Source organism: the organism of the source record quoted next, unplaced genomic scaffold (assembly GCF_019419815.1).
Source record: "Pyrus x bretschneideri cultivar Hongxiangsu unplaced genomic scaffold, Pyrus_bretschneideri_v1 Contig45, whole genome shotgun sequence".
In the NCBI taxonomy this organism is placed as follows: domain Eukaryota; kingdom Viridiplantae; phylum Streptophyta; class Magnoliopsida; order Rosales; family Rosaceae; genus Pyrus; species Pyrus x bretschneideri.
Window position 1 is genome coordinate 3,937,004 of NW_025999779.1, and position 11,442 is coordinate 3,948,445.

General features: G+C 37.8%; 3 protein-coding genes across 3 annotated transcripts; all 3 read right to left on the minus strand.

Annotated features, from left to right (window-relative positions):
- Positions 1-764: 764 nt before the first annotated feature.
- Positions 765-4,401, minus strand: LOC103933587 (serine/threonine-protein kinase AFC1). Its single transcript, XM_009343281.3, has 12 exons — positions 4,086-4,401; positions 3,660-3,831; positions 3,092-3,118; positions 2,861-3,014; positions 2,729-2,777; positions 2,495-2,609; positions 2,246-2,337; positions 1,882-2,038; positions 1,731-1,795; positions 1,490-1,587; positions 1,306-1,411; positions 765-1,179 (listed from the first exon to the last, which is right to left on the minus strand). The coding sequence occupies exons 1-12, from the start codon at positions 4,191-4,193 to the stop codon at positions 1,021-1,023; spliced, it is 1,302 nt and encodes a 433-aa protein (XP_009341556.1). The 5' UTR covers positions 4,194-4,401; the 3' UTR covers positions 765-1,020.
- Positions 4,402-6,078: 1,677 nt separating this feature from the next.
- On the minus strand, positions 6,079-8,354 carry LOC103933576 (pentatricopeptide repeat-containing protein At5g42450, mitochondrial). Its single transcript, XM_009343272.3, has one exon. The coding sequence runs from the start codon at positions 8,135-8,137 to the stop codon at positions 6,617-6,619; it is 1,521 nt and encodes a 506-aa protein (XP_009341547.2). The 5' UTR covers positions 8,138-8,354; the 3' UTR covers positions 6,079-6,616.
- A 154-nt stretch (positions 8,355-8,508) lies between these two features.
- Positions 8,509-10,235, minus strand: LOC125469759. Its single transcript, XM_048567523.1, has 2 exons — positions 10,176-10,235; positions 8,509-10,063 (listed from the first exon to the last, which is right to left on the minus strand). Exons 1-2 carry the CDS (start codon positions 10,200-10,202, stop codon positions 9,158-9,160), a joined length of 933 nt encoding a protein of 310 aa, XP_048423480.1. The 5' UTR covers positions 10,203-10,235; the 3' UTR covers positions 8,509-9,157.
- Positions 10,236-11,442: the final 1,207 nt, after the last annotated feature.

Sequence of the window (11,442 nt, forward strand, 5' to 3'; positions counted from 1 at the left end):
AGTGTACATTAGTAAATTTAAATACTAAACCCGCTATCCAAATAGACAATCTACCACTGTAACAGCATCTCAAGTAATTACGCATAGCAACAAGTAATTGACTTAATATACCGTCAAATGTTCGTTTATCTCCCAACCAATGTTTTAAAAAACTAACCTCGGGGCGCACCTAGGGCGCCTTTGAGGCTAGGTGCTAAGGCTAACACCTCTATTTTGCTGGAGTGGGCGAAAGGCTTCGTTGAAGCTGCGTAGGCACGCCTTAGGGGTTTTTTTTTCTTTTTTTTTATTTTTTTTAAAAAAAAACTCCTAAACACAAATTTTGGGCAGGATTTTAACTACCTCATACCTCTTCCTTGCATTATCGTCTCCCTACCTTTTTCTGATTTTTATTCTTTTATATAATGGATGTGTGTGCTGTCTGTGTGTATTGTTATATATATGCTTATTGTGATTTACATCATCTATTTTAAATATATATATATATATATATATAATATAATATATGTATATATATGTGTGTATTTGTGTTTATAATATATGTGCTTAGGGTAATTATTGATTAATAATCTTCTTCTTTTTTTAATATAATATATGTGTCCGCTTAGTGTATATATTAAAAAATTTAGGTCCCGCGAAGCTTCGCCTCACGCCTAAGCTGGGCTATCCCTCGATCGCCTCGCCCACGCCTCACGCTTTTAATACATTGCTTCCAACTGAGAATCCCAAATTTACCATGAATTTGGGTAAGAATGGCACATCGAACAAAACACAAAAACAACACGCAAGTTATATTTATGTTTTCTGGTCAAGCTGAAAATCATGAAAATGTAAACCAGAAGCGATCGCTTTAGAACAAGACAACCAGTATAAGAAATTGCAGGGAGACAGGTATGGGGTAAGCTTTACTATACATTAACAATCGTACAATCGAAAACTCACAACTGGTTTTTCAACTCATTTGACATCTTTCAATCTTTTCTGGTAAGCTCGTGCTCGTGATCTATAGATGAGGGCCGTTGATTACAAGGGGTAGCCACCCCTTCTCATATCTCTAGTGAAGAAGGGATGTCTTAGCGCTTCCCTAGCCTTGAGGCGCTCTGCCGGGTCGTATCTTAGGAGCCCTTGCAAGAGCTCGATCAAATCACCAGCAGAGTGGTCCACATGCTGCATTATTAGGTTCTGCAACCGATGGATCAAAACAGTCGCAAAGTCAGAAGACTTCATTAACGATCCTACGCAATATGCCTAGCGGCGTTATAATTGGCAGAAATAAGATAAGAGACATTTCAACTTCTTCAACATTACCGGAAGCCGGGGCAACTTGCAAACTGCTCTCATGCTTTCTCTAGAAGTTGCACCGTCAGGCCAATCTAGTCGTGCTCCCCTTCTAAAATATTTGTCAGCACGACGGCTGCAAAAATCAAGAACAGTATATGAGCTCTACACAACATACAAAACGATAGGGGACCGTGTGCAGTACGAATCTTACTCAGCTCTAACCACCATATGTTGTGGTAGTGGGCCCAAAACCCTCTCCATCATGGCAAGATGCTCCAAGTTTTCATGTGTTTGAAAAAGGGCCTCACCCTGTTAAAAGACAATATTGGAGGAAAAACAAGTGTAAAGAAAAAAGCTCTGGCACTCCCTAGGCAGTAAAAACTTATTTTGAACTATAAATAAAACCGACTGAACTATAGATTATCGGCCCATATGAACTCGATGGTACTTACCGAGCAAAGTTCAACAAGTATGCAGCCAATGCTCCATATATCACAAGGATAATTCCATCCAAGTCCTGCAGGTAACATCGGATGACTGTCATCTAAAAGAGTAAAAATATGAAATCAAGATATCGCTTGAGTAGCCTAGAACTGTATTTACCCAAAATGACCTCCGGTGCACGATAATGGCGTGTTGACACCACATAGCTGTGATCCTGATGTTCAAATGTTGTACTCCCAAAATCAATGAGCTTAATGGCACTTGACTTGGGCAGATTCTTGAAATAGGAACCCTCTTTAGTCCAACGTGATAGAAACTTGATTGAAATTAAGGAAAGAAATTAAAGTGTCAGGATTTTGAGCTTTACTAAATTACCAGGCTAAGAGGTACAAGATCTGTAGATGGCTTGGGATGAAAAAATATAATGTAAAATGATGCTGCCAACTTACAAGTTAATGTAATGAGGAACAAAAGTAAAATATAGAGAGACAAGAGACAAAAAGCATGATTTAGGAAATGATACCTTATAGTCTGGCACTTTAATGTAGTCGGCGGACACAAGTAGAATATTCTCTGGCTTCAAATCAGTATGAATAAGGCGTAAATCATGCATAACTGCAAAAACAAACCAGCAAACCATTATATCATCAAATACATGCTATAGATGCATGTCATGCAATAATGTATCATGCCTAGAATTCAGCTTTATACTTAAATGTTTGAGTAACATGTTGCAAAAATTTAGATAAAATGGCAAGAATTGTCCACACACATGCTACAGACTCCAAAAGTTGTCTGCCAAGCTCCCGAACAAGATCAATGGGAAATGAACGATAGCTGTTTTTGCGAAGAAAATCGTATAAGCTAGGTCCAAGCTTCTCAAACACCTGTTGAAACCATTTCAACCCATCCGCAAGTTTTTTTTAACTCACAGAAAATTCAGGCATAAAGGGGCATATACTGCCCTTCCAAACTAATTAAATCAGAAGTACCAATAAATACTTACAATACAAATATGATTACGATAGTCAAACCAATTCCGTATTTGCACACAACTGCAAAGAATAAAACCGCTTATACCACCATCACTTTAAACTTGTACAACCAATAAGGGTGACAGAAATAAAAACATCCTTACCGAGTGCCACCAATATCATGCCTTGCAAGCCTTTGTAGGACATCAATTTCAATCATCGCAGCTTCACGATACTTATGTATGGAGCGGACAATTTTGATTGCCACAAGTTCTTTCTTTTCGTTGTCAATACACTCTAACACTTGCCCAAAAGTCCCTGGAAATTCATAGCCAAAATATTAAAATTTTATTCTGAGTGTAGATTTTTCACCCAAGAAAGCAAGAAATACCAACCCTCTCCCATTTTGCTGAGAATTCTATCTGCAAGTATGATGAGGAAATTGTATCAATAAGTATAATTGATAAGAAAAAAACAAAATTAACCCTATTCAATTCATGAATAATTAACATTTTAACAGCAAACTTGAATGCAGAAACCTAATGTGTGATTCTACGTATGGAAAAGTAAATGTACTGTATCATTAACATACATGTAGATTCCCGTAGTCTATTCACCCAAATTCAAAATTTCAAATTGTGAATCCATACATTTACTTAGGCTACAAAAGCACCTGCACTGTTTATTTAGTAAATGATCATGACATTAGAATCACGAACTTGTATCATGAACATACATGTTGATGAGATACCTTTTCAAAAGTCACAAACCTTGTCAGTTATCCCAATCATGGAATATCTTACGAATACAAACCAATATTCCCAATAAGCCCACATAGTTGCAAACACTAACGAATTACCAACCAAGCAAAAGAACTCAATCAAATTTTCAACATGTGGTAATGCAAAATCACCTCCTTACATATAACAAGACCTACATTACGCACTAGTTAAAGGGACTTACATCGAGGGGTTAGATTTTCTCCGATGCCGAACACGTAATGACCATCTTTATCATCAGGTCTCCATGGAGGGGAAGCATTTCGAGGCACTCCCCCATAAAACATAGACGTGTATGTGTAATTCGGGATCGGCCCATTCCCAAACTCCTGCCCGCAATAAAATGCCGGGAGCAGCTGCAAAACATATTAAGCATTATCAGATAACTGCATTACAGATACATATACATAATTCAACAATCTCAATTCTAGAACCTAATTACCCAATTCCTAAAATTCAAATTAATTCCGTCCCTAAAGCACAAAAATTTCAAACAATTCCGAATTGAAAATTGCGATTACATAACAAATTTAATAAACTGAAATTTGTGACTACAAAAAATTAAAATTAAAAAATAAAAAAAAATAAAAAAAAACTACGAGAGACAAACCTCGGGAGGAGGAAGAGGAGGGGGCATATCCCATGCTAATCGAGGTCTCTTCCTCGGCCGCTTATCCATATTCTTGTGAGGAAATTCCATTATCCTCTGCGTTTCCATTATTCCCCTAATTTTTTCGCTTCCTCAGCGAAACACAAATTCTCTCTTGAGAGAGCAAAATTTTCAACGAATCAGAAATTCAGGACCTAATTAGGTTTCCGCGAATTTGAAATTTGAAAAATTGAGATAGGATTTGGGAGAAATTGATATAAGATTTGGGGGAATTTGAGAGGGGATTTTTTTGAGCTCTGAAAACCCTAATCTTGGATCTGAAAGCTCCAAACCATGAGATGGGGACGGAAACTAACCCTGGTTAAGGGGTTGGGCTTCGGGTTAACTGGGGAACCAAGACGATAAGTTAACTCTCCGATTTTCCAACCATGGTTAGATAAATGGGCCCCGCAAATTTTGATTTGCTTAGGCGCGTGCGGTCCCCGCGGGACCGGTTTTATGTGTCGTGCGCACCTTTCTGTTGCGTTTTGCTGACACGTGTTGATAAGTGGACCCGAGAAGTCACGCGCATATTCGAATTTTATTGATTTGGGCTTTGTAACTTTTGAACCGACATACAAGTTGTACCAAGAAGCCCAAATGGGTTTTTATTAATTAATTTTATTTTCTTTAACGAAAACTAATAAAAAAAACTTGAAAATTTTGAATTTTAATCAAAATAATAAAAAAAAGTGTAAGTAAATAGTATCAAAAATGATTTTCAGCCAGTTTACTATTTCATCTTCCTATTACTATTCTACCTTAAGCCTTTTTATTTTTATTTTTGTTTTTATCACAAATGGTCCTTGAAATTAACTCACCAAATCAAGATGATCTCTGAAATTGAAAATCGATAAATATAATCCCTGAAAATGGATGTCGGAAATCAATGTGGTTCTTTCATTAAAAATCTGTCAAATTTCTGTTATGTGCTGATGTGACACATAATTAAGTCTCATAATTATAATTAAATATTTTTATAAGAATTACATATATTTAAATAAAAATAATAATTTTTGTTTTTATATAATAAAAAACTTGAAAAATAAAAATGGAAAAACAGAAGAAGAAGATGTATAGCTCATCTTCTTCTTCCCCACCCTCCCGCGCAACCAGTACAACATCACCTCAACCCAGATTTTCGTCATCACCCTCCATTATAGCAGCCAAATTGAAAAGAATGAGAGACAGAGAAATCCCAAAAATCTTTCTTGCCAAATTGATCAGAATGATATATACAGTCGACGACTCAATGCGATGTGAAGTTACACGCAGAAATCAGCTGCATCAAGTGCATAAATTCTTGAGCACATTTCATCAAGAACACACACAAGACGGACATTAGAATAAAACCCACTGCAATCTTGTGTCATAAATATAGAAATTGTGTTCACTCCAAAATTCAAGGTGAATCAGAAATACAAAGGACCATTTTCTAAAACGTACAAATTAGAATAGTTTGTTGAACATTTCACATTTAGTGTGCATTTTTCATTAGATCTGAAACAATCTGAAGAGGGGGGGGGGGGGGGTGGGGGGGAGGTGGGTGGTGTGGGGGTGGGGGCGGGTAGGGGTGCGGATGGGGTGGGGTGGGGTGGGGTTGGGGTGGGGTGTGTATAGCGGTTGCTGGGGTAGGAGGGGAAGAAGAAGCATCAACGGTTCATCTTCTTTTTTTTTTTAGCTTTTTTTAGTTTTTAATTGTACAAAAAGAAATTTGTTTTTTATTAATTAAATATTTTTAATTCTTATAATAATAGTTAATTATACTTGTGAGATCCAATTATATGCTACATCAGCTCATAATAGAATTTTTGATAGATTTTTAATAGATGAATCACATTGATTTGCGACACTCATTTTTAGGGATTACATTTATTGATTTTCAATTTCAGAGACCATCTTGATTGGGTGGATCAATTTTAAGGACTATTTGTGATAAAATTTTTATTTTTTATTTTTAACAAACCTAAAACTTTCAACTGGTGACCTCAAAGTCCAATATGACTGCTTGCTTCTTCAGGTACCTACATAGGCATTCACATCAATTAGACGACGTTGCAATCTTCAGCTAAGAAATTGCAAAGCCAATCCGGCACTTGAAAAACACCCCAGCTATAGGAAGAACCCCCCAAACGGTTAACCAAAGGAAGTGAAAAGGTGAGCAACACGGTTACCCGCTCTCGGGACATAGACATGTAGAGATCGCGTTGCCAAAAGTTGAATGTCATACACAATACACCCGATAGCGCCATCTGGAATCCGTGCTTGCTTCAATATATCGACCAGCACCTTCGAGTCACTCTCAACCTCGAGTTGTTGGTATCCGGCGACACACATGCTCGGATTCAAAAACCAAAACATGAAAGCAGTGTTGAGCATCTTCTATGATGAATTGGATCTATCAATCTGTTGTTTCATTGCAAGAGCTTAGAAGCCTTGTGGCAATTTGACATATCGGTAGGAGATGCTGGAGCCTGTCTACTTACCTGGATTTATTCTCCCTTAAATGCTCTATACAAAATTGTTAACATAGTGAAAATTTCATTCAATTGCAGATGATTCTTATCCCCAGTAACAAATACATGAACTTTGTTTCTGACTTCTATCCAACTGCAGCCTGGAACCCTCTTTAGTCCTTTTTCTTTCATTTCTCTCCGTATTGTTGAGACACTTTGCCATCTCCCAGCTGCACAATGTGCATTGGATACCATAACATACGATGACACATCTTCCGGATCCAAATCCAGGATTTTCCTAGCTGCAAACTCCCCCAATTCCGTATTCGAGTGGATTTGGCAGCCACCAAGCAACGCCTTCCAAAACCCAATACCCGGTTCAAAAGGTAGATTGCAGATGAACTCCTCAGCTTGTGTGAAACACCCCGAGCGCGAGAGTAAATCAACCATACAAGCATAGTGCTCAGGCTTTAGAATGATAGAGTCCTCAGTTCTTGCCTGATTGAAATATGAGTAACCTTCATCGACAAGACCAGCATGATTACAAGCCCACAATAAACCAAGAAGCGTAACGCTATTCGGTCTGCAACCAGAAACCCTCATCCTTTCGAAAAATCCAATGGCTTCCTCTCCTTTACCATTTTGAGCATAACCACATATCATAGCATTCCAAGAAACAATGTTTCTTCCCTCAAGTTTATCGAAAACTAAGAGACTATCTTCCATGCTTCCACATTTTGCATAAAAGCTTATTAATGAATTGCCAATGAAAACATCAAGCTTACCCAAGAACTTGACAGCACAGGCATGAAAGCTCCTGCCCATTCCTAGTGCTGCTATGTTGGCAGCTGCAATGATGGCACATGGAAAAGTAGAATGGGTAGGCACCAATCCATCTCTAAGCATCTCGGCGAAAAGATTTACAGCCTCTTCATTGTGGCCTGTTTGGCTGTACCCTCCAATCATTGCATTCCACGAAACAACATTCCTCTCCGGCATCTCTCGGAAAAGAAGCAGGGCATCTTCAAGCTTCTCCTTTTTCAGGTATGCGCATATCAACGTCGTGTAAGAAACCACATTCGGGTACTGGGTATCTTCGAAAGCTATTTGAGCATCTTGGGTAACGCTCAACTTGGCATAAAGATCCAAAATTGCACTCCCCACAAAGACGTTCGAATGCAAACCCGTTTTTGTTGCACAGGCATGAAGCTGCTTGCCTATTGATAGGTCTCCGAGTGCGGTTGACGAGTGAAAGACAGTGCCGAATGTGAATTCGTTGGGTCTGATATTCAAAACAAGCATTCTAGAAAAGAGATAGATAGCTTCTTCATGACGGTGCTGCCGAGCAAATTGGCCTATTATTGTTGTGGCCGATACCACGCTCAAGTCAGGCGTTTCGTCGAACAGTTGGCGTGCATGCCAGAATGCATCCGAGTTTCTTGCTTTCAGAGAATGGGTATGTGCTTTCTGGGTTTCAGTAAGAAGGGAGCAAGCTGAAGAGTGAGATTTCCTCGGTATCAAGTGAGAGAAAGGGGACCTGCAAATTAGGGTTTTCATGTGTTTGTGTTTTGGCGGGTAATTTTGGGGGTCAAATAGCCATGCGGGAAGGGCATGCTGGGTAGCCTCAGAAATGTAACTTCATGCGTTTGAACGCGTTAAAAATTGGCGGGTTCGGTCCAATTTTTGGCCTAATTGTGGGTGCAACACCCAAAAACATAACGTTAATGAATAGCAAGTGTGCCTCTTTCACTAGAGAAATTCTTGTGCACGGACATCAGTATAATTTTTTTTTACATGGCCATATGTATGTACAACATCATATTAGATTATTAGTGGGATTACGCATGGGCTTAGGTGTTGAAAATGGTAGCGGATATTCTATTTTGTGTATGTGGCCGCATAAGCACGTTGTCCATCATTCATATCTTAAAATTTATTCATGTAAAGGGTACCAAACTCAAACAAAAAGAGGATCCCTCTTTTGTGAGAGGGTTGGACGACTGACGTGATATGAGTGTCAAGACCAAAGAATTTATCTCTATAACACTCAGGGAATTAGTGAGATAGATCGATTGTGAATATTACGCAGAAGATGAGTCAAACAGAAATTATTAAGAGACATGAAAGTTTTCCTACTTGTAATGCAACATAGAAGAAATTACATGCTTTTCCTTTGAGACATTATAAGTGAATTAAAAAAAAAAAAAAAAAAAAGAAGGAAAATCCAATGTTTTAAGTCTAATGATTCCCATTAAAAGAAAAAAAAATTCAAACTAAATGGAAATTGATTACAAAAAAAAAAAATACTTTTGGTACATAATTAATTAAAAATTTTAAATTACATTAATCTATGACATACATTGTTAAATATAATGATTAAATAACCGTAAAAAAAGTCAATAACTGATTTGGTTGTACTGGAATTCAAACCAAATCCAAAAAGCTACACAGTAATTTATTTTATTCAAGATTTGATTTACACCAGTCTCCAAACCCATTACTTTATTCAGAAATTCATTTACACTAGTCACAAAAGTCCATCTACAAAAAAGATTATAGTCTCCTACCACTTCATGATCACAACCTTCTTCTTTTACCAGTTGCAACCTGAAACTGCATGGCATCCGCATTGTTGTTCCCAAATTGCAATTCCATCCCATTGCTCAAACTTGCCGAACCACGAGCGAAATTCAACATAGATGAAGATGGTATCTGAGAAAATCCAGGTGAACTCTCAAGGAATGAAGCAGACCCACTTGACGAAATCCGCGCCGCAAGAAACGAATCAAACTCCTCCTTCTGATCTACCAATGAGGCACAATGATCACCTCCATTAACGAGCGCAGGCGGATTCTTAAAAGAGGGAAGAGGAGGAGGATTTCTCCACTTTGGAAGAGGGGCAACAAGAAGTGTTTGAAGTAAAGGGCCAGTTTCCATCACAGCCTGCATTAGTCTTCCTTTTTTGGGCAGTGGCCTCACTCTAGCAATGTTGTCAATAAGAACTGAACCAAAATCGATCTTCGAACCCACGGGAACAACATTTTTCGTAAACCCCAAGTTGTTCGAATCCGGAAAGTTTGGATTAGGCTGCAGGCCTGGGAAGGAGATAGAAGAACCCAAGTTGCTGTTTGTGGGATATGAACCAAAGGCATGAAAGTTGTAAGATTGGGAGGGCACAAAATTACTATCTGATTCCTTGAGCATAGGAGGGTCTAGGGTTTTTTGGGGGATCGGGTTTTCGATATTGAGTTGTGGTGAGAAGATTGAAGTTTGATCATCTAGTATGGATGATGGCACTAACTTATTCACAAGTTTCTGCAACTGGGTTCTTGCTTCATCTCTTTCTTGGCAAGTAATCTGCCAGAGTTGAAATAACTGCTTCATGATTTCTTCGTTCTTGCTCACCTCCTCTTTCGCCATCATTTTCACTGTATCTAGTTCGTATATTTTGCAGAGAAGCTTGTGTTTCAGTTCATCAACGCTCTGTCAGACATCAAAAAAGATTGAAGTTCAGAAATATGTAAAAACCCTAATAAACATGCAACCAGATGAAAAAGACCTGAAATCATTGTAAATTTTGAATAAAATCACTCACATTTTGATCACTCGAAATGTTAACCATGCTCCCCCCCCCCTCTCTCTCTCTCTATCTCTCTCTCTCTCTCTCTCTCTACACACGGACACAAAATAAGAGAAACAGACTTGCAGAATAATTAAATAGAATAGGGAAATGCAGAGACACAAAAAGGGTAAAAAATGAAGAGGCAGCAAATGGTAGGAAGAGTATAAGGTACGTTTAAAACCTTCTTAAAATAACCACATTTGGATTTGATCAAAAAATTACAAAAAAGAATTACCAACTGCATTATAATAACATTCGTTGTCTCACTAAGAAAAACTCACCGTAGTTAAAGGGATTCTGTCTGATCCCAAAACATTAATCTCTCAATCTCTCACTGTCAATCAAATATATGGTTTGCTGTTCTAATTAGTGATTAGGTCAAAAAATAGACCCAGTTCTGCTAATGCACCTTGATTAGTGGTATCTTGACACTACTATATATCAATCGTTTAGCTAGCATTTCTTTAATTTTGGTAAGTTGTATCTCTTTATAATTAACGACAAAATAAAATAGTTGAAAAGATTACCTTTACACACACAAACTAACCATAAAATTTTAGATTCAAAATTCTTGTATTCGAGCGGTTGTAATTAGTAATCTAATCCAAATTATGAAGAGCGGAATTCAAACTTAAGTGTATATGAGAGAACATGTTGCTCTAACCAGTATGGTTGCGCCTAAGCATGTTGCTCTAACTGGTACGACTACACCTTAACGCAACACATCTTAAGAAGTGCATAGCGGCCATGATTAAAAAAAAAAAGACTTCTCTTATGCGCGAGACCACATGTGGAGAGGCTAGTATTCAATAAACTTACCACATAGTCATGTGGTCAAGTACATTCAGTTTCTCCACCCTTGTTGAATGAAGTTATGGCATATTTACTTAAAAAAATGGGGGAAGTAAGAAATTGGAGAACCTAGAAATACAAAGAAAGTAAGGAAAGAGAATCAGATCAACTAGCACCCTAGTTGGTCTGATTTTTAAGTAATTAATTATGGATTTTCAGGGAGAGCTCACCAATTTTCAAGTCCGGAAGTGTTAATATAAACGCGAAGAATCCAAACACCAAGATGTTTCAATTCTTATTCCATGTTCTTAAACATGTACTATCCATGAAAAACCATTACACTGCTGCATAATTTAGCCATTCCTTGAAGTTGATAGATTGTGATCGCACCAAAATCTAGAAATACCAGAAACCATGAGAATCTAGTTCATGTAATTTAAGGAGTAAT